The sequence below is a fragment of the Aythya ferina genome, assembly GCF_964211825.1.
Source record: "Aythya ferina genome assembly, chromosome: 13".
NCBI lineage: Eukaryota > Metazoa > Chordata > Aves > Anseriformes > Anatidae > Aythya > Aythya ferina.
In genome coordinates this window covers 18,261,176-18,283,126 of record NC_140311.1, presented here as the reverse complement: position 1 = coordinate 18,283,126, position 21,951 = coordinate 18,261,176, and the positions used below count along the sequence as shown (strand labels likewise).

Here is a 21,951-nt window from a genome sequence, read left to right as displayed (position 1 = left end):
AATTTTATTAGGTAATTCAGTGGAGTGGGAAAAGTGTCTTGTCGTTAGTATAAGGTTCAAAGTACACTGAACTTTTCCTCCCTTACATCTCTTTATCTTTTCAGTGACTTTTCTTGGCTTAGTAATTAACAAACCGTTTCACATGAACATGAAACATTTACAGGTCATTTCAAGACCAGGCATTGATGCAACAGTGGGACCAAAAGGTAGCAAAGGATTGCCAGGACTCCCAGGAGCCAAAGGGGAGCGTGGATTCTCTGGTAGGCCAGGCCCACCTGGCTTGCCGGGTTCTCCAGGTAGGACTGTAAGCATTAAAATAAGTTGTATATTCAAATGTATGAATGGATATTTAGCTTCATGGTCTTTTCACATTCCTTTTGACAGAAGGACTGAGCAGAAAGTAAAGGCAAAACTATATAGAGCTCTATTTTCGAGCTAAATGTCCTTTGCTCATGGAGATAATATGAGGAATTCTGAACATTCATTACCCCTGCTGTGGTGAACAAAGGATGGTAATCCTCAATGCTGTCGAACATCCTAGCTTAACAGTCTTAGAGTTAATTTATGTCATATCAGTTACCCATAAGGCTCATTATCCATTGCATTGCACAGAGAAAGTACTGTGTACCAGAAGTCTGGTACCTGGCCATCAAATCTAATCTTTGCTGCAGATTGGCCAGTAACAAAGAAAGAGGTGATCTGAGTCTACAATGGGAGTTATCTTATATATGCACAGAGAAGAATATTATAACTGTAATGTTACAGCATGTAAATGTTTTAAATGTTTGTTGTTGTTTTTTTTTTTCCATCAGTCCTTCCTTTCATATGTCTTTTTGTGGTTTTGTTTCTTTTTGGTTTGTTTATTTTTCCTTTTTTCTTCATAAAATGTTTGCTTAGTTGTTGAATTTTAGCTCAATTTTTCAAATAAAAATCTCTCAAAATAGAAAATGTGCATGTGTCAAAGTGCACATCAACATGTAGATTTTAATTCCATTAAAAAAAAATCATGGTGTACTTACACAGAAAGACAGAGCCTTATCTGCAGCATGCTATTCATCATCTGTCACTGTCATCCTCACAAAAAAGGTAATTTAAACCTTTGAGCTATCAAGTAACTAAGTTCTTCCCATCGTAGGGGTCACTACTGTTGGTCCTCCTGGCCCACCTGGCTTACCTGGTGAGAGAGGACAGAAGGGAGATCCAGGTTTACCTGGTGTTTCCATTCCTGGACAGCCTGGACTTGATGGACCACGGGGACCTCCAGGACCTCCAGGTCCTCCGGGACCACCTGCACCATCTGTTCCTCCTGGTGAGTGATGATCATATAGACAGCAAAGAAAAGAGAGTGAATAGCTTTGACGTCCGTTCTTCTTGCTGTTAATTCTTCCTCCAGAGATGTAGTTTAGCAGCAGCTGAAGCCCACAAGATTCCAAACTATTCATATGTCCTCCACTCCCATTGCAAATCAGGACATTTGTAGGAAAGCTCTGGCCATAAAGATGATTACAGAATTTTTGAGTTCAATAGTGTGGGTTGCAATCTGGTTTTATCACGCTTCTTTCTACCTCAGGTAGTCCTGCCTTGACTGATCAATGAGATTCAGATAGACTGTAGGAGGATAAATCTTTTCAGGCTTGCGGGACCTTTGTGCTAACTCGCACAGTAATGACAGTTCTCCAGAGCCAGGCAGATTTGGTCCAGTTGTACAAAATTAAGTATTTTTCCCAATTGATGTTAAATCCAATTTGATCCAACTAATGAAAATTACATTAAAATTTACACATAAGGCAGGAGGTAACCACTTTGCTTTCTTGAATAAACTTAGCTTTTGTGATATCATCTAATCAATGCTTGGAGGGGCTATGGTACCAGAGGAGTCAGAGGAGTAACTTTTGACAGAATTCCAATTTCATTTCATAATTATTCTAGTGTGTAAACCATACAAAATTAGCTTAAGAGTGAACACTTGGGGTGAAAGCTTCTAGATCATATCTTGGATAAGGGAAGTGGGAAATGGGAGATGGAATTGAGAACTGGAAGGCTGTGGTGGAGATAGGCTAACATGGTTTGGAGAGGAATCCAATGTCTAGATGGCATTGGCATGTTAATTCTCCTCAATCTGATGACATTTTGTATGTGTGTTTTCATGATCCTAAGCTAAATGTAGTGTAGAGGTGGACACGGACAGGCTATGGGAAGGAGGTTGTGAAGCTAAGCTGGTGATTGTTGTTTAATATCCACTGATTTGTTTTCTTTTGAGTTTGGATTACATAGATGGGTTTTAGTAAACAGCCCAGTGTTTGAATTACAACAGTGTTTGGTCTGTGATCTTGTGTTTATATTAGAATATACACACACAAATACTCTAAGTACTTTTTTTTTTTTTTTTTTCTGAATACATGTATTTGGTGCTGCTGTCAGTCTAACACAAACTGACGATTAAACTTCTGCTTCTTAGGTGAAGGGTTATGTGAACAGGGGCCACCAGGTCCTCCAGGAATTCCAGGACAACAAGGCTTTACAGGGGAGCGAGGCCAAAAAGGTGCAGTGTCATGGCTATCGCTTTTTTTTCTTCTCTTATTGTTAAAGCTTGTTAAAGAATGTAGCCTGCATTAAATGAGGGTAAATAGTGTCTCTTTCCAGTAGGGTTGTGTGCAGATGTTTTACAGTTCTGAGCAAGAAATCTTTTTGTTTGAGCTTAGGATAGTCTCTAGTGTAAAAGCACAGGAATCTCAAAGTGACCGAGGATTTAACCAATCTGAATGCAAGCCTAGTATGGGTCATGATTAAATTAAGATGGAGCTTCAGGTTTATAAGTACCTTCCAGGTAGATAGAAACTAAATATATTTGTAACAGCAATTGCTAACTCCATGTGAGAAAGTTTTATACTTCATGAATAAGTTTGACAGTTTTTATGGAAATCAACACTGAAATTATAAATGCAACATTCATAATTTGAGTTAGTCAGTCTAGAATGAGTTTGTCTGTTTGTTTGGTAAGCAAAGAAAGACATCTTTAATGTGTATCCTTGTTCCCAAAAAGACAACCTTGCAATGAGGATGCTGATATGGGTAAGTGAGAATCTTTTCCTAGCTCAACCATGGACATCTTAGATGACTTTGGGCATCTTAATTTTGTACTTTATTCAAACAGAAGTATTTTTTTTTCCTGGAGATTGTAAGGATTAATTATCCTTAATGAAGTACTTAGATACTGCAGTGATGAATGTCGTAGAATGACATGCCTGTATGTGAATGAAATTCCTAAACTTCTTGAAACCATTCCTTCTGTTTGCTTTTGTTGTTGTTGTCGTTGTTGTTTTTAATTGTATATGTTTAGCCTACTGTCAAGTCAATAAGATATTCCCAATATTTATTTTGCACTCTTGGAGTTTAAAGTTTAGGATTTGGGTACGTGTGTTTTGGAGTTGTAGTTTAAAGTATCTAATACCTACTTCGGAAGATGACTCTTCTGCTAAGAATCCACAGTTTCGTTCTTGATTATTGAAAGCATATTTTCTGTTCTGTTTTGTTTCATTCTGCACAATCCTAAGTAAATTCTAATCATATCTGACTGTTGGTTCTCTGACTGCTGGCAGCCAAAAAGCTTCAGTGTGGCCTTCATGGGGGAAGCCTTCTAATATTTAAGCATCATGTAATGACGTAAATTCACTTTGAACTTGATACTACAGGCCAGTAGCAAGAAAGCAGTTGCTGTTGTGCTGGAATTTTTAATGTTTTCAAAGATGCTCAAGTATGCTTTTTCAATGCAACTCTTCATAGGTGATCAAGGAGACACATGCTTCAACTGTATAGGAACTGGAATATCTGGGCCTCCTGGGGAGAGAGGACCACCAGGACCTCCAGGTAGTCCAGGTAAGGCTGTGGTCTTCCTTATTTTGCTTAATACATTCTATAAAGATACCTTCATATTTGAGTATCTATGTATAACTGTCTTGGTTTCAGTTAGAACAGAGTTAATTTTCTTCCTAGTAGCTGGTGGAATGCTGTGTTTTGGCTTAGGATGAGAAGAGTGCTGATAACACCCCGATGTTTTAATTGTTGCAGAGCAGTGCTTATACCAAGCCAAGGACATCTCAGCTTCTTGCTCTGTCCTGCCAACAGGCAGGCTGGGGGTGCAGTAAGAGCTGGGAGGGGACAGACCCAGGACAGGTGACCCAAACTAGCCAAAGGGGTATTCCATAGCATCTGACGTCAGGCTAAACAATATATAGGGGTGGCTAGCCGGGGGAGGGGGCCGGACTGCTCAGGGTTAGGCTGGGCATTGGTCAGCGGGTGGTGAGCAATTGCATTGTGCATCACTTGTTTGTACACATTAGTAGTAGTGGTACTATTATCATCATTGTTATTATTATTACTATTGTTATTATTATTATTGTTATTATTATTTTCCTGTCTTATTAAACTGTCTTTATCTCAGCTCACAGGCTTCACTTTCCGTTTCTCTCCCCCATCCCAGAGAGGGAGGGGGGAGGGTGAGTGAATGGCTGTGTGGTGTTTAGCTGCTGGCTGGGTTAAACCATGACAGTATGACACTAATAATTTATTGTGTATTGTGTGCAAATTGAGTTGCACATTTGACAGCTCTGATATATAGGTGGTCCATGTCCTATCTTGCCCAGCCGGGGAGTATTCTAAAGAAACAGATTGCACGTATGTAAAACAAGCACTCAGTTTTGAAAATCTGGTCTTTCAAAAATAAATTATCTGATCAAAGACAGGCTTACAAGCATTCTCCCCACTGAAGGTGTATGGCTTGACGTAGATTTAACTGAAAGAGAAAAATTAATTTATATTTCTTGCTATTCCTGAAATGATAGAGATGGAGCTTTCTAAGTTGGACATTCTTGGGCACTACTGATTTGACTTAGAGTTACAAATTTTGTTCTGCCAAAATAAAATTAAGTTTTCCAGAAACACTTGCTAAACCTTGCCTGGTTTTAAAACAACTTAGATATTATCTTGTAGAAACAATATGTTTGGTATTTACAGGTTCTATAGTTTTATGTTTTATCTTTTTCTGCACTACTCAGGTTCTCCTGGTTTTCCTGGACCAAAAGGTGAAAAGGGGCTTCCAGGATTAACTGGCCTTGTAGGGCCACCAGTAAGTGGTGCTGTTATGTTTTGTTGGGAAAACAGCATGTCATTTGTCTTATATATTTGGTAGAGCTGCATACAATAGATACAAATACTTGTCTTGTATGAATACTTCTTTTTTGTCCCTTAGCTGGCTTGAATGCATAATCACTATGCTGTACCAACCTCAGAGAGGAGCTGAAAGGAAAACTAAGTATTTTCTTTTCCTCTCAGGGATTCCCAGGGCCTCCAGGTGCTCCTGGAAGACCTGGACCTAAAGGAGACCCAGGGGATGTCCTGACTTCTCCAAAAATGAAAGGTGAAAAAGGAGACCCTGGCTTCCCAGGACCTCCAGGTCTTCCTGGCATAGATGGTACTCCTGGACGAGATGGACTGCCAGGTCTGCCTGGCCCTAAGGGAGAACCCGTGAGTTCCATTTTACGCTGTATTTGATGGGACAAATGTTTTGGGAAGTCTTGGATGAGTTTGGGGTAGTGCAGATAGGAGGATGATAAATGCATATTTTTCTGAATGTGACTAACTCAGTAATTCTCTTCAGTAGATGCTAATCTAGTGATAATGTACTGAGTAGTCCCTGCTACCCGTCAGTGACTAAAAATAAACTGAGACTTCCCTAGGACAGAGTCAGATAGTCCCTTCTGCCATTCTCTGTATTTCACCTATATGGTGTGAGGAATTAATTAGCTAGGTGTAGACCTTACTTCTACCATGTTAATAAGATGCAGACAGCTAATGGCCTTGAGGGTTAGAAGGATAAAAGTTGCAAAGAGTTTCAAAACAGAACTAATGAAGTTCTTTGTTCCTTCACTAGTAAATATGTGTTCCTCTTTCTCATCTTGCTCTTCCTTTTTTCAGGGCAGTGTTGCATTCAAAGGAGAAATGGGAATTCCGGGTGACCCAGGAATACCAGGTCTTCCTGGAGACAAAGGACTTCCTGGACCTCCTGGTTTTGGTCCACAAGGCTCACCTGGTGAAAAGGGCATCCAAGGTGTATCAGGTCGCCCAGGGCCTCCTGGAGTTCCTGGTAAGTTAGTCTCTTTCCTCTTGAACAAAAACTGTATGATCAAGTTTTTTTCCATTGGCTCTGGGTAGCTTTCAGAAGAAAATGCTTTCAAGCTTCTCCCAAAGGCAGTGCAAGACCTGGTGTTTGGAAGCTCCCTTACTGAACTGAACCACAGAGTCGCAAACTGAGCAGAATTTGTATATGTTACTGTAGCCATTTGACTTGCCCTTCTGCTCTGACATCTAGAGAAGTTCATCTTGATTGACGATAGCGGTAATGCACTGTAACTACTACCTGGTTTATGCTTAATTATGATGCATCTACAACTTTTTGAAAACAAAGGTTTGCTTTGAATGAGTTTGCTTTTGTTACTTTGTTGTCAACTGTACAGATCCTTATCAAGTTGTACTGATGTCAGCTATGGAAAATACTATTCACGTGATGGTACCTTGGAGGAAGCTAAAAAATGACCTTTCAAGAAAACTCTCTTACATAAACTGTATGTCTAAGCCTATATGGGGCTTAGGGGCAGATAGCCTATTGCCTAGTCTTTCTGGTCTTTAAGCTCCTTGTAAGCTTGGGATGTGGCTAGCAACTTTTCTTTCTCTTCAGAGAATTACAGAAAATAAACTCCCTTTGACTGATACATATTTCCTCTTCTCTGCTTCAGGTCCGAAAGGTGAACCTGGTCAGACTATTACAGAACCAGGAGTTCCTGGCCCCCCTGGTCCTCCAGGAAGAAATGGTGACCCAGGCCTTCCAGGTAAAGCAGCAACTAGACAACCATGGAGTTCCAGGAGCTTTTTATTCTGGCTGGCTCTTGATAACTCAGTTGATTTTCTTCTTTTTACAGGGGATCCTGGTCAGCCAGGTCAGCGAGGGTTGTCAGGCATCCCAGGTGCAAAAGGAGAGCCAGGTATTCCTGGCATTGGACTTCCAGGGCCACCAGGCCCAAAAGGTATGGTTGCAGCCATGTTGCTGTATTGTACCAGCTGAAAGAGGGGACATTGAGGGTTGTGCCTCTCTGCATTGTTGTAGTCAATTCATATCTCTAGAATCCTTTTAAAAATGTTTGTCTTGAATTCATACATATCTAGACTTTCAGAAATATCAGGAAAAAAAATATGCTGAATTCTCATTCCTCTGTTGACTGTACTCCATTTTATGATAGCTTACGTTTTTCAGTAATCCCAGGATACAAAAGCCAATGGGAAAAACTTGGAGAAATTGTGAACATTTCAACTTGACTCATTATTGATAATTGATCTCCAAATGGTCTCTCAAAATTGTATTGTTTCTGATGTGAATTGTTTGTAATTTTTGTTAGAGCACACAGAAAGGGAAGTACCCTCCTCTAAGTAGAGTCCCAGAGGTCCTTTGTGGGACACACTGCATACTCAAAGCTCTCTCAGCTAAATGGGCACCCCCCAAGTATGCTTGAGCAAACAAAAAAATACTTCTCAGATTGCTTTTCATGATACCTGAACATTTCTGGAAGAGTTGTTCTAATGTTCTCTAGTGTCCTCTCCTCCGCTGCCCTAACCTCCATGTCATATGTAGGTTTCCCAGGAACACCAGGCCCCCCCGGAGCTCCAGGAACTCCAGGCCGACCTGGTCTAGATGGACCCCCTGGACCACCTGGTTTCCCAGGCCAGAAGGTCTGTGCTTGCTTGTTTAATACAAAATTTAATTTTCTTGGAAGTGTTTTTGTATTAGTGCGAAGTCAGTAGGGAGTTTTTCACCACTTGTCAGCTTTTGCTGGTGGGGAAGTCACATTCTCTATTTGGAGTTTGAATGAGGGTAGGAAAATGAAATTTAACTCTTAAGACTATGGGCGGTTTTTCTTTGCTGCTCTAACATTTTTGGGAGAGGTTAAACTCAGAACCCTTCCCTTTTTAAAATGCATTGATTCTAATCAACAGGGGGATCGTGGATTTGGAGTTCCAGGACCAACTGGACCTCCAGGACCACCAGGCATAAAAGGAGTTCAAGGACCCAAAGGTGATCCTGGCTTCCCAGGAAACCCTGGTCTTCCAGGACGGGCAGGTTTTGATGGAACTCCAGGGCCCAAAGGTATGGTGGAGTCTTTCTGTTCTCTGTTGAACTTTTAAAACTGTAGATGAAGTGGGAGTCACATGGCAGTTAAATACAAGCAGAACAATTACGTCAGGGTCCATTTTTCCAAAGGACAGACCCCTGTGTAAAAGGAAACTTATGTTCTCAAAAGGAAAAAATAAAATAAGAGCAAGGGAGTAGATAGCAGTTTGTGGGTTAGTGTCTGAAAGTCTGTCACCTGGTATCAAATCTTATTATGGGGCAGGGAGTAAAACTTTTCCAAAAGGATAGTTAATTGTTTTGATACTCTTCAAGTAGAAGCACCGTGCATTAGCAATGTGTGAATTCCTACTGTTAATCGTTATCTGTATTACACTGCAGACTATGTCTGGTGTGCTAGAGAGCATCTGTTGAGTTAATGGGAATTGTGATGCAAAACCACGTCTCTGTGTAGCCTAGAAATGTAAACTGCATGCAGTCCATAGAGAGAGCACAAATCTCTGGCTTGCAGAAATAGCCTCTGAAGTGTTTTATTTTCCTGTATCAGATCCATATTTGTTTGCATGCAAGGACAAGATTTCAAGTACCATATGCAGGCTTCACTCTGCATCTGTAAGCAAGCATCTCTGAACTGAATTCACTGTCTAACTAAAGCATGTTCTTTTAGGTGACCCTGGACCAAGTGGACCACCAGGACTCCCAGGCCCACCGGGCATCCCTGGCATCGGAGGACAAGGTCCACCTGGACCTCCGGGACCTCCAGGTCCTGTTGGCCCACCAGGTAAAATTTACATGAATTGTACCCTCAGGTTATTTCTGGCATATCACAAGCAGACACTTAAGGTCTCACTGAACAGATAAAGAAAAATAGCAAGTTTGTCTGTTGGAGTGGTTGTCTTGCCAGTTAAGTGGACAAAACTTGGTGTGTCATGTTTATTACCAAATTACATTCAGTCCTGCTGTTTGCATTATGTAGAGAGGTCTCAGGGGTGTAAAAGCCTGCTTTGGAGAAGACTTGGAGAGCCTCAGCAGAGATTCTAGGAGGTGTTGTGCACAGGTAGTAGTAAAATCTCTATGAAATACTGTTCAGTAGCACAATGTCAGTGCAGAGGTTTTGAGGGGACAGACGAGGAAGAAAGCTGCCCTTAGATGTCTGTGCTGTCTCTGAAGGGAAGTAGATTGTATTTCATCTAAAATGACTGCTGACTATTGAAGATAGGAACTTCTTGCATCTCTGTGCACATCGTTCTATTCTCAAAGCTTATTTAGGGAAGTTCCTTGTTTCCTGCACTCAGTGAATGATCCTGCTGTGCACCAACCCCTCATGTTGCAAATGCATGGCTGTCAACTAGTGAGAACATTCTCTGTGGACTTAAGCCCGCCTACTGCTGAAACATTTCAAAATCCATCTGGTTCTTGCCGTGCCTGTATGACTGTTTATATTGCATGTCTGTGACATACACTTTTTGTATTTGTTTGGATGCCGCTACAGGGGCTGGCATCGTTCACAATGCATGTTGAAAAAATTATGGTCAGTTGTTAAGAGCAAGAATCACAGACTGGCTGGTCTTACTCAGATCTTTATGCACTGCAAGCTGAGACTCAGCAAAGTGCTTCTCTTTAAGGTAGACAAGTGTTGGAGTAAAGAGGCCCCATGGAGTTTGATTTCTGCTCCAGTACATAGAGTGTGGATCATACTTACATATATTATTTCCACTAGTTTCCCAGTTGGGAAAGGAATGTGTGTGATTGCTGCATCAGTAAGCCTTGAATATGTTGAGTGTTAAAAAACTATGGACTGAAGGAGTCTGAAAAATGTGCACAGAAGGTTCCTGAGCCATCAGGTAGGTTCTTCACCTGGCTTACTGTGCTTATCGTACCTCTCCTGAACTGAAAGCTGCTTTTGAGGCTAAATGGAAACAGAAGGCAACTCAAGTGTGTGTTGCTGGGGAGAGGTATTAGAATGGTATTAGTTTGAATGTTTCATACTATGCATGTTCTTTTATCTTCTTTAACATCTTTTCAGGTATTGGCCAGAACTTGATTTCATGTGATCACAGATTTATTCTGCAAAATATCAGTTTTGACAAATGCAGAATTACTAGTAGAGTCAGTGTGCTGAATTGCTTGTATTTTCACTCTTCATGTTTGTACTGACCAATCATAGTGGCTACTAATGGCATGGTGGCTCTGAAATCTAGTGCATGGCTGAAGCTCCACTTGAGTGGTCCTCGTTATTTCATTTGACAGCACAATGTGCTTTCCATTCCTATATCCCAACCCTTTCCTCTTGTTTTACAATTCTGTTTTGATTCTGCTGCTTTACACAACAGTAGAGTAACATTTCTGGGGGTCTGTTTTTCAGGTAGTTTGGAAAACTCTTGAGTGGCTTTCCTTGTTCAAATTTTCCTTTCTCTACAGCACCACCTCTTAAAATAATTTGCAGTAACTCAACAACCTTCTTTTTTTTTTTTTTTTTTGGAATGTGTGGCAAATTCCTCTAGAATTTATTGTGTTGTCTATATTACTCCAATTGTGATATGGTCAGACTTTTGAAAACAAGAAATTCAATCACAATGAATTTATATTTGCTAAGTATCTTTATCGTGCTAATTACTAAGTTTGTTCTACTACTGGGGTAAATGTTACTTCAACTTTTTTTTTTCAACTTGCTGATAGAGACCCGTTTAAACATAACACATACAATCCCTATCCATCCTCTGGTATTGTTTTTTCTCTGCAAAGTAAGCAGTTCCAGGCACATGACACCATAGTTTAATGCAGTGGTAAGCAGCTGCCAAAGGGAGCATGCTTATAATTAACAAATACAAGTCAAATACAGTCAAGAAAACTTGATCTGCCTTTTTAGCATGCAAAAAGCACATGAAAACATCACTTCTAAGTTTGTTCATGCCATTGAGAATGGGGGGCCCCATCTGTTAGAGCAATACTTCCTTGTGGTTATTTATGAGGTTTTGGCATAATGTCATAATCCCAGTACATTATGCTAGGGCACGTAACATGTAATATACCATCTCTGCAAGTAAAAAGATGTACATTTGAATAATAGAAGTCTGGGAAAACAAAACAAAGCAAGCAAAGAAAGAAAAAACATATTTAGTGTTTTGTGTGTGTGTAGAAGAATCTTTTTGAAAATCCCTATTTGAAGGGTTTTACAGGCATACGATGCAGATCAACAAGAAGCTAACTGGTAGGATGTACTCTGCTGTTCAAAAGGTGTCCAAGCCAGTGTCTGCTACAGTTTCATGTAAGAGTTCAGAAGAATCTTGTTCCCCGCTTGTGAAGAGAGGGCTAGACAAGGAGAGGGAATAATCCAATTTTTCAAAGAATGTTTCATCAATATTTGAAAATACCTCACTTGTGTTTTTGTTTCTATGTACAATGGTGGCTGTGCTTTGAACAAGATCCCCCAAGGTTTCTTACAGTCTGGTTTCTCTTACTGCATTAGTGTTGTATTCTTTGTACTTTTGTATTTTTGTTTTCAGTAACTTTAGGGTAGTGTTTTAGTTTTTGTTTGCCTTTTTTTTTCTAATCTCTATGTGCTTTATTTTGTTTCCTAACTTAACGACTATTACAACTCCTTACTGATACCTGTCTCAACTTCCTGATGAGCTCTAACTCGTTGGCTTTTGAACCTCAGGTTCCCCAGGTACTGTGGTTTCTTTACCAAAGCCTTTTCTTAGCTTCAGATTTAAGAAAAATCAGTTTTTGTCTGCTACCTTTCAAGAATGAGTACCATCACTGTTACAGTGCACTGGAGGGAAACAAGCTTCCCAGTTGCTTCAGCAGCATCTCGAGCTCCATATCATTAGTATTAAACAATGTTGAGCATATTTTGATAATTCATATTTTTCACTCAGAGAAATGTAATGCAATGCAGAATGCTAGCCTTCAAAAATATTGAGCTGATGTTGTCTTAGAATGCTATAAAATAGAATCATTAATGGAAATATAAGAATTTCTCTATACTTAAAGACAAAATACAAGCCAGACTAAAAAATCTTGGCTTCTTGTTTTATTAACCAGACTTAAATGGCTAATGAAGAAAGTTGTTCTTTTCCTTTTGAGGATTTATTCAACTGCACTTACTACAGTTTGGTAAAATTTTAGTAATGCTTCTCTTCAAGAGAAGCTTCAGGAGAACATGGCCCTTAATGCCTGGGACATAATTAAAAAAATAAATGGTTTTAGAAGAATTGCAGGATTTTCATCAGTGCTAGGAACGTACTGCAGATAAAACTTGTCTGTTTGTACAGTACCGTGTCCAGAGAGAGAGAGATTTCAGCTTTGCCTTACTTTTTGCTAAAAGATTGTGTTTTAACAATGTTGTCTAGGGTTACAAGGCGTTCCAGGTGAGAAAGGAGATCCAGGTCCCCCAGGCTTTGATGTTCCTGGTCCTCCAGGTGACCAAGGAACCCCAGGCTATCCAGGACCCCCTGGCCTCCCAGGACCTCAGGGTTCACCTGGACCACCAGGCCGGGATGGCATTCCTGGATTTCCAGGTGAGTTTTTTACCTGTGGACAAAAATCAAAGTTGCCAAAAACCAAATGTTCTTTATGCTTGGACATGTCAGCTTAGAGAGCTTCAATGTTTATTCTATTCATTTAAAGTTGGATGCATGTAACTATTACATTTCATAGTTGATTTTTTTTAATTATAATTTCTTGCATTAAAATCCGTGTCACCTTTCCACTCTTCTCTCTAACTTGACACATATATTCTCCATGTTACTGTTTCATAACTTTCAAATATGACTTTGATCATCTTCATTATAACAACTTCCTTTTGTGATAGTTTTCCAGTCAATGCTACAATTTAAAAATCAAATTTGTTTAAAGGGAGTTATGAGAAATGCAATCAATTGGATCCAGCACATAGTTTTAAATACTCATTTCCTTATTCTTTGTGTTAGTGTTTTCAGTTATAGCAGTCTGTTTCTCCCTCTGGACGGGAAATCTCAAAATGAGTTTTGAGAATCTGTCTTTTGATAAAGGAGTAATATAAAAGGTTCTAAAAGTACTGTATTTGTAGTTGTCTTTTTGGATTTAAATTAAATTCAAGTTTGCTTACAAGCAAGTATTTATTTTCCAAACCTGGGGACTAAACTTATTGGAGGTATAAATATGCTTTTTACTGAAATGATCACTGTGCTACTGATTTTCTTCCCAGGACTTAGCTGTGGAAAAATTGGTAACATTTTTGAGTATTCTTTCTGATTTAGATCAATGAAGTGTTTATAATTTCCTTAAAACATAGTTCAGGCTCTATGTGCCTGTTTAATAATAGCATAGTGATGCAGGGAAAAGGTAGATACTGATGGATTTGGGTGTTCTGAATGACAATGGTGATTCAATGTGTTCAGGTGCCAAAGGTGAGATGGGCGTCATGGGAGCCCCTGGGCCTCCAGGCCCCCCAGGAACTCCTGGAAGAAATGGCCTTCCTGGCTCAAAAGGTAATGTTTGTTTTATTTCACACTGAAGAGAATACAGAATGTCCTGTGTGGAAAAAGCTTCATAATGCTAATATCTACAATTAATTACTGGGATCCACAGGCACTATCTTCTCAACAGAACTGATATTCGTAATTCCTTTGCAGTTTTAACCCATAGCACCCTCCGTGAAGGTGACAGAGCATTGGAACAGGCTGCCTAGGGAGGCTGTGGAGTCTCCTTCTCTGGAGATATTCAAGGCCTGTCTGGACGCCTACCTGGGCAGCCTGCTCTGAGGAACCTGCTTTGGCAGGGGGGTTGGACCCGATGATCTTTCGAGGTCCCTTCCAACCCCTACAGTTCTGTGATTCTGTGATTAAGTCACTTTTTTTTTTTTTTTTAATTGATGTCATGCAATGTTAGCTATTTTTAAAAAGTTATCTTTGGATTGATGGTGCCCAAGTAGAGCATTATTTCTGAATTAAGTTCTGCTCAAGCAGCAGAAAGAAGAACATTGATAGCTTTTGGTTATGGCGTCATTCCCAATCAGGTCTGTAAGTATCACAGAGAAGTGTGTTCTAGCTACATTCTTCCAACCCCCTTTTTGGAGATGAATTTTGGAGGAGTGTGGTTAAAAAAAATAAATAAGAAAAGAGGCATCTCCATAGAACAATGGGGCTGTGAATCCAAAGCTGCTGTAGCCGTTGCAACTCCTCTGTTCTATTGGTACAGTGTGGTGGAGCTCTTGGAGCTCTCTCAATGAGGTTCACACACAGCTGGTTCCTCTGGGCTGTCCAGAGCTGACATACTGCCTTCTTGCAGCATGCAGACATCCCCACACACTCCACCTACAGTTGTTCCAAGGCTTGAGATGCTGTGGAGAACCCTGCATAAACTGACTGATCATTCAGTGGGTTCAGACTTCATGAATAAATCATGGCCAACCTATGTAAGAAAAAGGATTAGAAATATATTAGTCTACCTTATGGACTGTATTGTTCCCATTTGTTGTCTTACCTCCTGTAGGTAATAATGGATTACCTGGCCCACCTGGGCCTCCTGGACCGGTAGGACAGAAAGGCATCAAAGGTGAAGCAGGCCTGCCAGGTCCACCTGGAAAAATTGATCCAAAACAACTAGGAGCAAAAGGAGAAAAAGGCGAGCCAGGTGTTCCAGGTACAGAATTTTGCATGTGGGTCTGTATTTTTTACAGAAAAAATACTCAGAACAAGGAGGTGAAATAAGGTTCTCTTAATTTAGGCTGCACTTTTAAGGAGTTCTATGACCAAGGTACTCTGTGTAGAGGCACTAAAGTGCTCTCACCAGGATTAGGATTGAGTCTTCTAAATACTATTCTGAAGCACAGTGAGAGATCATTGTCATTGCTGCTGCGCTAGCTGCATTCCTGCTGTCTCAGGCCACTGGGGCTTTGCCTTGTAGGATGGACTTGCAGAGGTCATCTACTCATGCATCACCTCCAAATTCTCCCTTTGGGTGTCTCTGTAAACTCACCCTCAGCTGAGCAGAATGCCATCTGTGTGTGTGTCACCTCAGGATGCGGGTTAAGCGTGGAAGGTTTTCTGAGTTCACTCAAGTCTGTTTTCTCTCTGGCTTGTGTTTCTACTCCCCCTCCTTTATCCCCTCAAGTGCTCCGATGTCTCCTGTGGACTCTAATTTTGTCTTGAGAAGAGTAAAAATATTCTACCCTTGAGAGAACTAGAATGCCTTTCTCTAATGTTGGCCCAGCCATGATTATGCTAATTTATCTATTGTATTAATTTCTGCAAAGCCTAGGTAAGCTCCTAAGACACCTGCCTTTTTATTTTTTCTCTGTTAAGCGAGAGCTGTAGAGGGCAGACTTAACTGTGCCAGCACAAATTTATTGTATGGGATTAAAACCACATGGTATCTGTAAAAATCTGCCAAAATACCTGTGTTACGTTTTGTAATGGCTCAATCCCAAAGTGCTTTTGGTGTAGTAATGTAATTAAACATTAACATAATCTGAATGAAATTAAACATAAATAATCTGAATGAATATACAGAGGTTAGCATAGAGTCTGCTCATCCAAAGAGTCCCTTCTGGGTGAATTGTATTAGCATTAGTCAGAAATTTGCTTTTTCTCCTACTTACAGAATATTATTTCCATTTTGTACTCATTTTACACTTTCTAGAAAGAGTATGTTTTTGTTCTATGATACTTCTCCTTACCAGAACTACGGGGAATTATGTTTACTGAAGAAAAATCCCTGTTTGGATTTTTGTTCACACATGTAAATATCTGATCATCTAGCAGAAAAGCAAATATATAGTAGAAGTAGTAATAATAATAATGAAATATATGTTTTTCTTTAAGGTATTCCTGGTCTATCAGGGCAGAAAGGTTATCAAGGTCTCCAAGGTGACCCAGGACCACCAGGACTTAGTGGTCCCCCAGGTGCACCAGGGTTGCCAGGTAAGTAAACCAGGTCTCGGATAGTTTTGCTATGTAAAAACATTTCATGCATTTTTATACCATGGGATTGGGATGTTAATCCAGGCATATCTAAGCAAAGCATTTGGATTTACACTTAGAGCTGCAGCACAGTTTTGGGCTGTTAAAATCATTATCCAAACAGCATGCTTTGAGCTCTTTCCTCCTAAAAGACATTAGGAATATCTGTAGGATGACTGGATAAGTGCCTGTTGCTTGAGTAAGCGACATGACTGCAGGATTTGCCAACCTGACGTGCATGTTCTTTTTACCTTCATTTCTTAAATTGTTAATCATTATACCTGCACTTTGCAAATGGCTGATTGAATGTATTTTGAAGGCTCTCTGGATGTCGCATCTTTGCTTTCAAGAATTGCAGGGATCAAGAAAACAAATTCTGTCTTGCAGTGTTTTTTCCTACAGCTATCACACAATCTGAAATCTTGAATCTTTGCTCACTATGTCTGATGTAGGTCTTGCTCTAAAAACTTTGTTGGGGTTTGGGATTTTTTTTTTTTTTTTTTTTTTTTTACCATCCAGGACTCAAACTAGTTAGAGCATTGTAGGTTACATTTAATTTCCTAATAAAAGCTCCTGAATACCTATTGCAAATGAGGAAGAGATAATGTGCTCATTCTGCAAAACAATTCACAGGAGACCAAGTCACACCGGTTCTAAATTATTTCAGATGGTTACTAAATCATTGACTGAGATTTGACCCATTTCATCGGACTAATCTTCAGAACAGAGAAGAAGTTGTCCTGTCCTGGCACAGAACTGAAGAAGTTTAAAATTTCCCTACAAATGGAGAAAAAGCATGTAGAAGAAGTTTGAGGCCTAAACCAACTCAAAATCCATTGCCTTTGTAATTAGATGGCAGGCATATTTGTATGACAACACATAAATACCAGAAAATTTTAATTATTGTCATTGATTAACTAAACCCACAACTTTCCTAGGCATCAAAGGAGACACGGGGCTTCCTGGGCAGCCAGGACCAACAGGACCTCCAGGGTTAAAAGGTGCCATGGGAGAGATGGGCCTTCCAGGTTAGTTACCAGGCTTGTATTTTACACCATCTTGGCTAGTGCTTTTCATAGTGCTTTGTATCATTTTTGTGATACTGAGGTGGACCTGCTTGTGTGCAGTACCTAATAACATACTTGAATGGGAATTTGAAAGTCCTATGTACACATTGTTAAAGTAGTACATAAGAAATCAGAAATACCCATTAAAACAGAAAATTCAAATAGCTCATATATTGTAAATGTGTGCTATTTTAAAGTACTTGCAAAACTATAAGTAGAATTATCTATGTCTTGTAATTGTCATCTTCTGATTTCTCAGACTCCAATCTATGAAACAGTTCAGAAAAAAATTGATAAACCCAGCTTTTAGTAGAGAGATATCAGATAGAATGATAAAAGGGGAAGGACAAAGTGAATTCATTTCTTTAGAAAGGCTGCTGAAACAAACTTTCAGTTTCTGAGGATTCTAGTGTTAAATTGTACCTAGGTAGTAAAAGGAGGTGTTCGGATTTGTGTAAATTAAGAATGAAAAAAGAAATCTTAGAGGTGTCATGAAAAAGCTGTGAGATTTTAGATAATTGTTTTAGTTTTAGTTTTTAGAGATTTTAGATAATTGATTTAGTTTTAGTTAAACAAAAAAAGACAACACACACATTAAGTATTCAAAATCAACCAGTGATACTGTTGGTTCTTTCTAGTTCAGTTGATGAATGGGTATAATTTGAGTGATTTCTCTAAACCACTGCAGAAGTTTGTTTATGTTTATAAAACTTGCATCTTATATTTTGGACAGGTCCCCCAGGGATTAAAGGCAGCCAAGGAATAGCAGGACGTCCAGGGCAGCCTGGGCCTGCTGGATTTCCTGGATTGAAAGGGGAGAAAGGTGACCCTGGACTTTCAAGCATTGGTATTCCTGGTCTCCCCGGTCCAAAGGTATGTTTCCAAAATTCTTCAATAGAAAATTAAATGAGAAAATCAGATTCTGTGTTGATTTTTTAACTATATTTTAATATATGATATGTATAATGACAAATATGTATGTAAATGTATTTATAACAAGCAGGATTTCCTGTAGTCATTTTCAGGTGGGAGCAAAAATTTCTAATTTTACTGGTGAAAACGTTCATATAATGTTCAATCTGGTTAGAGCAGAAGACTGTTTACCTGACCTTCCAAATTGCGTTCAATTAGTAGCCTCGTTTACATTGATACCTGCTGACATTTTGATAGTTGATAGGGAATTATACAGTGAGTATTTTTGTTCCTACGTCTCATGAAGCAGCTAATTCTAGAAAAAAGTTAAAACAACACGCACTTAAGAATAAATTACCAAGGAATTGATATATCATGTTTAATGCTGATTAAAATTTGTAAAACACTTGTACTAACACTTGCCTATATCTTCCTTTCTGTCACCCACAAAAAAGTGACAGAAACGGAATATCTAGTAGACTTCACTGATACCTTATAACTGATGTTGAATAGCAATTAATTTAGCAAAAACAATGCATGATTAAAGCTCCACAGATTTCTTTTTTATTTCTGCATTATCACGGGGTACTGCCGAGTCAAAGAATCTTGGCTTCTTAAAATGTGCTGCTTATTTTCCAGCTAGTGCCATGATCCTCTTGGTTTTGTTGTGAAAGTAGTTTTGATGCTCTAGGGAGATTGTACAGCTTGGGCAGAGAATAAACCACAATAGGGAGTAGAAGATTGCTTTTAAATCCCTACAGCTAGGTAAATAACAGGTGACCTTAAACATGTTGAAAATATTATGTGGGTCTGTCAAGACTGTCAAAAGCCATAGACCAACTTTTTGGTAGATTTTATAGACCAAACTTCTGTTTTTTGTTCATTTTCTAATTGTCACATACATCATTATGTGTAAATTCAGAGGAGACACCATTTTCTTCTACTTTAAAATGCTTTAATTACTGTTCATTCTGTTCAAACATTATACACATACTGTTCAAAACATTGGTAACCCAAATAACCTTTAAGATTTAACATTTGTTTATGGCTAAAACTTTTAAAGTTGTCTAGGGTTTTTGAATGTCAAACTTCTAAAACATCTAGGAAAGCCCAATAGATGAACTGGCATGTGAGCATAACAGTGTAGAATTAAATAGGAATGCATCAGGATTGCAGAGGTGTGTGCAAAATAATTTGACTTTCCTTTCTCACTTACATCATCACTAGTATCAAAGATCTAGAAAGTGCTTGGTTCTCTTAATAGAAGTTGAAGATTTGCTTAAGAGAAAGCTCTACTGGCAAACTGAAAATGTTGATACAACATCGAGGTGCTGTATGATTGAGATACAGCAGTGACGTTTTTCTGGTTACATTCAAAATTAAACTCCACTGTCAAAGACTAAAAATCTGACTATTCTGCAAGAAAAGAGAATAATTCTGTTTTGTGGTGGTTTGTTTTGGTTTTGTGTTGTTTTTGTTTAATGTATGCTCCTTTTGAAGAAAAGCTATGATACGGTATATATACGAATTGAAGGGGGAAACTGTTAAATTCTTTGTATATGCTATTTGCAACTCATTTTTTGTGAGATTGTTAACATTAACTGGAAGTAAGAAGAAATGTGCACAATATAATGGTGGCCTTTTTGTGATGGTAAGACTGGGAACTTACAAAAATTAATTACTCATCCTACAAAGACTGGCTTCTTATTTCTGCTTAATGTTTTCCAGGGTGATCTTGGTTTGCCTGGATACCCGGGCAGTCCAGGCAGTAAAGGTGTAGCTGGAAATCCTGGTTTGCCTGGACTGCCAGGCAATCCAGGTGCAAAAGGAGAGCCAGGCCTTCCTGGATTCCCAGGTAATTCTGAACAGAATTTTTTTTTTCTCCCTCTTGCTCTTTTATATTGGTGTATATATATATCTAAACACAGTGGGTAATTGGTGGAGGGCTGCAGCTTCTCTCAAAAGTTTCTAGCAATCTGGTGTTTCTAAGCTTTGTGCTGTTGGAACTGTCACTGCAAGTGTAAGTGTGTGAATGCATCACTTCAGACTGCCTTCTGAAATCACCCATCTGCTTTGAGGGGAGGTAATAGTTGTGTGAGCCAATGCTTTCCACTCCCTACAGTGGTTGTATTCTCCTCTCCTGACCCACAAAATACCTGTGTTTGGCTCTGTTTTTCCTTCGTGAATCAGTAAAGAGAAAAAAGTGTAATCAGGAAAGCCGGGCTTTTTATCGTGTTTATTGTCTAAAAAAATGTTATAAAGAGAAATCTTTCTGAAACATAATGAAGTTAGATTTTGTACTCTTCACTGGAAATATTAATAGAGATTGTTCATGGATGATAAATGTCAGTTCTTTCACTTCTCAATTTACAGATATCCTAAATATAGCTTAAAAAAGCAAGGTTTTTGCCTATGCTGTACTTGTAGCGATAAAGGCTGTACTGCAAGCATGCTTGAGCTTTCTTTAACATAGGAAATCAGGGAATTTATAATAGTGTAGTCATGGCAGCAAGAAGCTTAGCAGAAAACAAAAACCTGGCTGTGAACCTGAAAGTATTTAACCTGTGTCATGCCTCAAAAACTGTGAACAGTCAAAATGGTGTATTCGGGTACTACCTTGATCAGGCTCAGATGATGTTCAGAGCAGACATGTTCCAACAGGTTAATCATTTTTTCTACCTCCCACTCAGTTCATGCAGTAGAGGTAAGAATCAGTTATAAATACTAAGACCATTTTTCTTAAGATCCTTTTTCAATGAAGGAAAAGAGGGTTGGGGAAGGACTGGCCAGCCATAGTTCATAATGCCTGCACTTTTTGTCAACAAGTAATACTTGTCTCTAGAATGGTTATTTTCTAACAGACTGCCAGACTGACTGTTCCTCAGCCACTGGCACTCAGCAATTAAGAGTTTTCAAATTAACAGTAAGGACAGTCATAGTAGTACGTTCTGGTTTTGTACATTCTTTGCTTTATAGTTCATCTCCTTGATCAGCTCTAAATCTGCAAAATGGGCATAAATGCAGTATCTTGATACAATTAGCTGATTTATTGCTCAGGGCATCTCAGCTTATAGTGTTTCAAAATCTGCTAAAATGCCAATGTTTTAATGGAAATGTCTGTATTTTACAGGCACGCCTGGAATTCCAGGACCAAAAGGTATCGAGGGGCCTCCGGGTAACCCTGGTCTGCCTGGACCACCTGGGCCAGTAGGTGAGCATGAGCAGTGCTGCAGAGGTCAGCTGCTTCTGTGAAAAGTGTAACACATGAAGCCACTTCCTTTCTTCTTTTTAATGTGGTGAAAATCTATCTAATGTGTACATAGATGCTCAAACACCATTGTGCACACTCATTTCACTGAAACACTGAAACAGAAAAGTTTTAACTTGTTTTTCACAGCTTTTGACTGCTGTTGTAATCATAAGCCATTGAAGCAAGTAGCTAACTGCTTCAGTATTTACCAGCTTTGTTTGTGTATTCCAGTGGTCTAACCTCCTTCTATAGGGGAAAAGTTCCAATTTATGCTAAAGAAAAGCTTTATATTATTTTTAGTTAACTGCTTAAAAGGTCATGGGCTGAAATGTCTTTTCTAAATTGTCAGGGGAGAGATAGGTTTTAATTTTAAGATTACACCCTTGTAAATTTGATATTACATTGTCACGCTTCAAGATTCAGGGGATGTGTGCTTTTTATTTTATTTTATTGCAGGTTAGCCATTACTGTCCTAATGTGTTGTATACTCCTTTTAGGTGATATTGGTCGTCCTGGCCCTCCTGGTCCTCCAGGGGAAAAGGGTCAGCCTGGTCGAGATGGCATCCCTGGACCAGCTGGTCAGAAGGGCGAGCCAGGTTA

General features: G+C 39.3%; 1 protein-coding gene across 1 annotated transcript in view; it reads left to right on the top strand.

Moving 5' to 3' along the window:
* Nucleotides 1–21,951, top strand: part of COL4A5 (collagen type IV alpha 5 chain) — an 85,968-nt gene that overhangs the window by 47,632 nt on the left and 16,385 nt on the right. Inside the window, exons 19-39 of the mRNA XM_084534097.1 lie at nt 164–296; nt 1,136–1,309; nt 2,459–2,542; nt 3,784–3,876; nt 5,055–5,125; nt 5,332–5,523; nt 5,974–6,142; nt 6,792–6,884; nt 6,975–7,079; nt 7,682–7,779; nt 8,044–8,194; nt 8,844–8,957; nt 12,532–12,699; nt 13,561–13,650; nt 14,654–14,803; nt 15,985–16,083; nt 17,061–17,150; nt 17,923–18,062; nt 19,830–19,956; nt 21,232–21,312; nt 21,849–21,947. Coding sequence (XP_084390223.1) covers nt 164–296; nt 1,136–1,309; nt 2,459–2,542; nt 3,784–3,876; nt 5,055–5,125; nt 5,332–5,523; nt 5,974–6,142; nt 6,792–6,884; nt 6,975–7,079; nt 7,682–7,779; nt 8,044–8,194; nt 8,844–8,957; nt 12,532–12,699; nt 13,561–13,650; nt 14,654–14,803; nt 15,985–16,083; nt 17,061–17,150; nt 17,923–18,062; nt 19,830–19,956; nt 21,232–21,312; nt 21,849–21,947 — 2,521 coding nt within the window. The remainder of the gene's footprint in view (nt 1–163; nt 297–1,135; nt 1,310–2,458; nt 2,543–3,783; nt 3,877–5,054; nt 5,126–5,331; nt 5,524–5,973; nt 6,143–6,791; nt 6,885–6,974; nt 7,080–7,681; nt 7,780–8,043; nt 8,195–8,843; nt 8,958–12,531; nt 12,700–13,560; nt 13,651–14,653; nt 14,804–15,984; nt 16,084–17,060; nt 17,151–17,922; nt 18,063–19,829; nt 19,957–21,231; nt 21,313–21,848; nt 21,948–21,951) is intronic.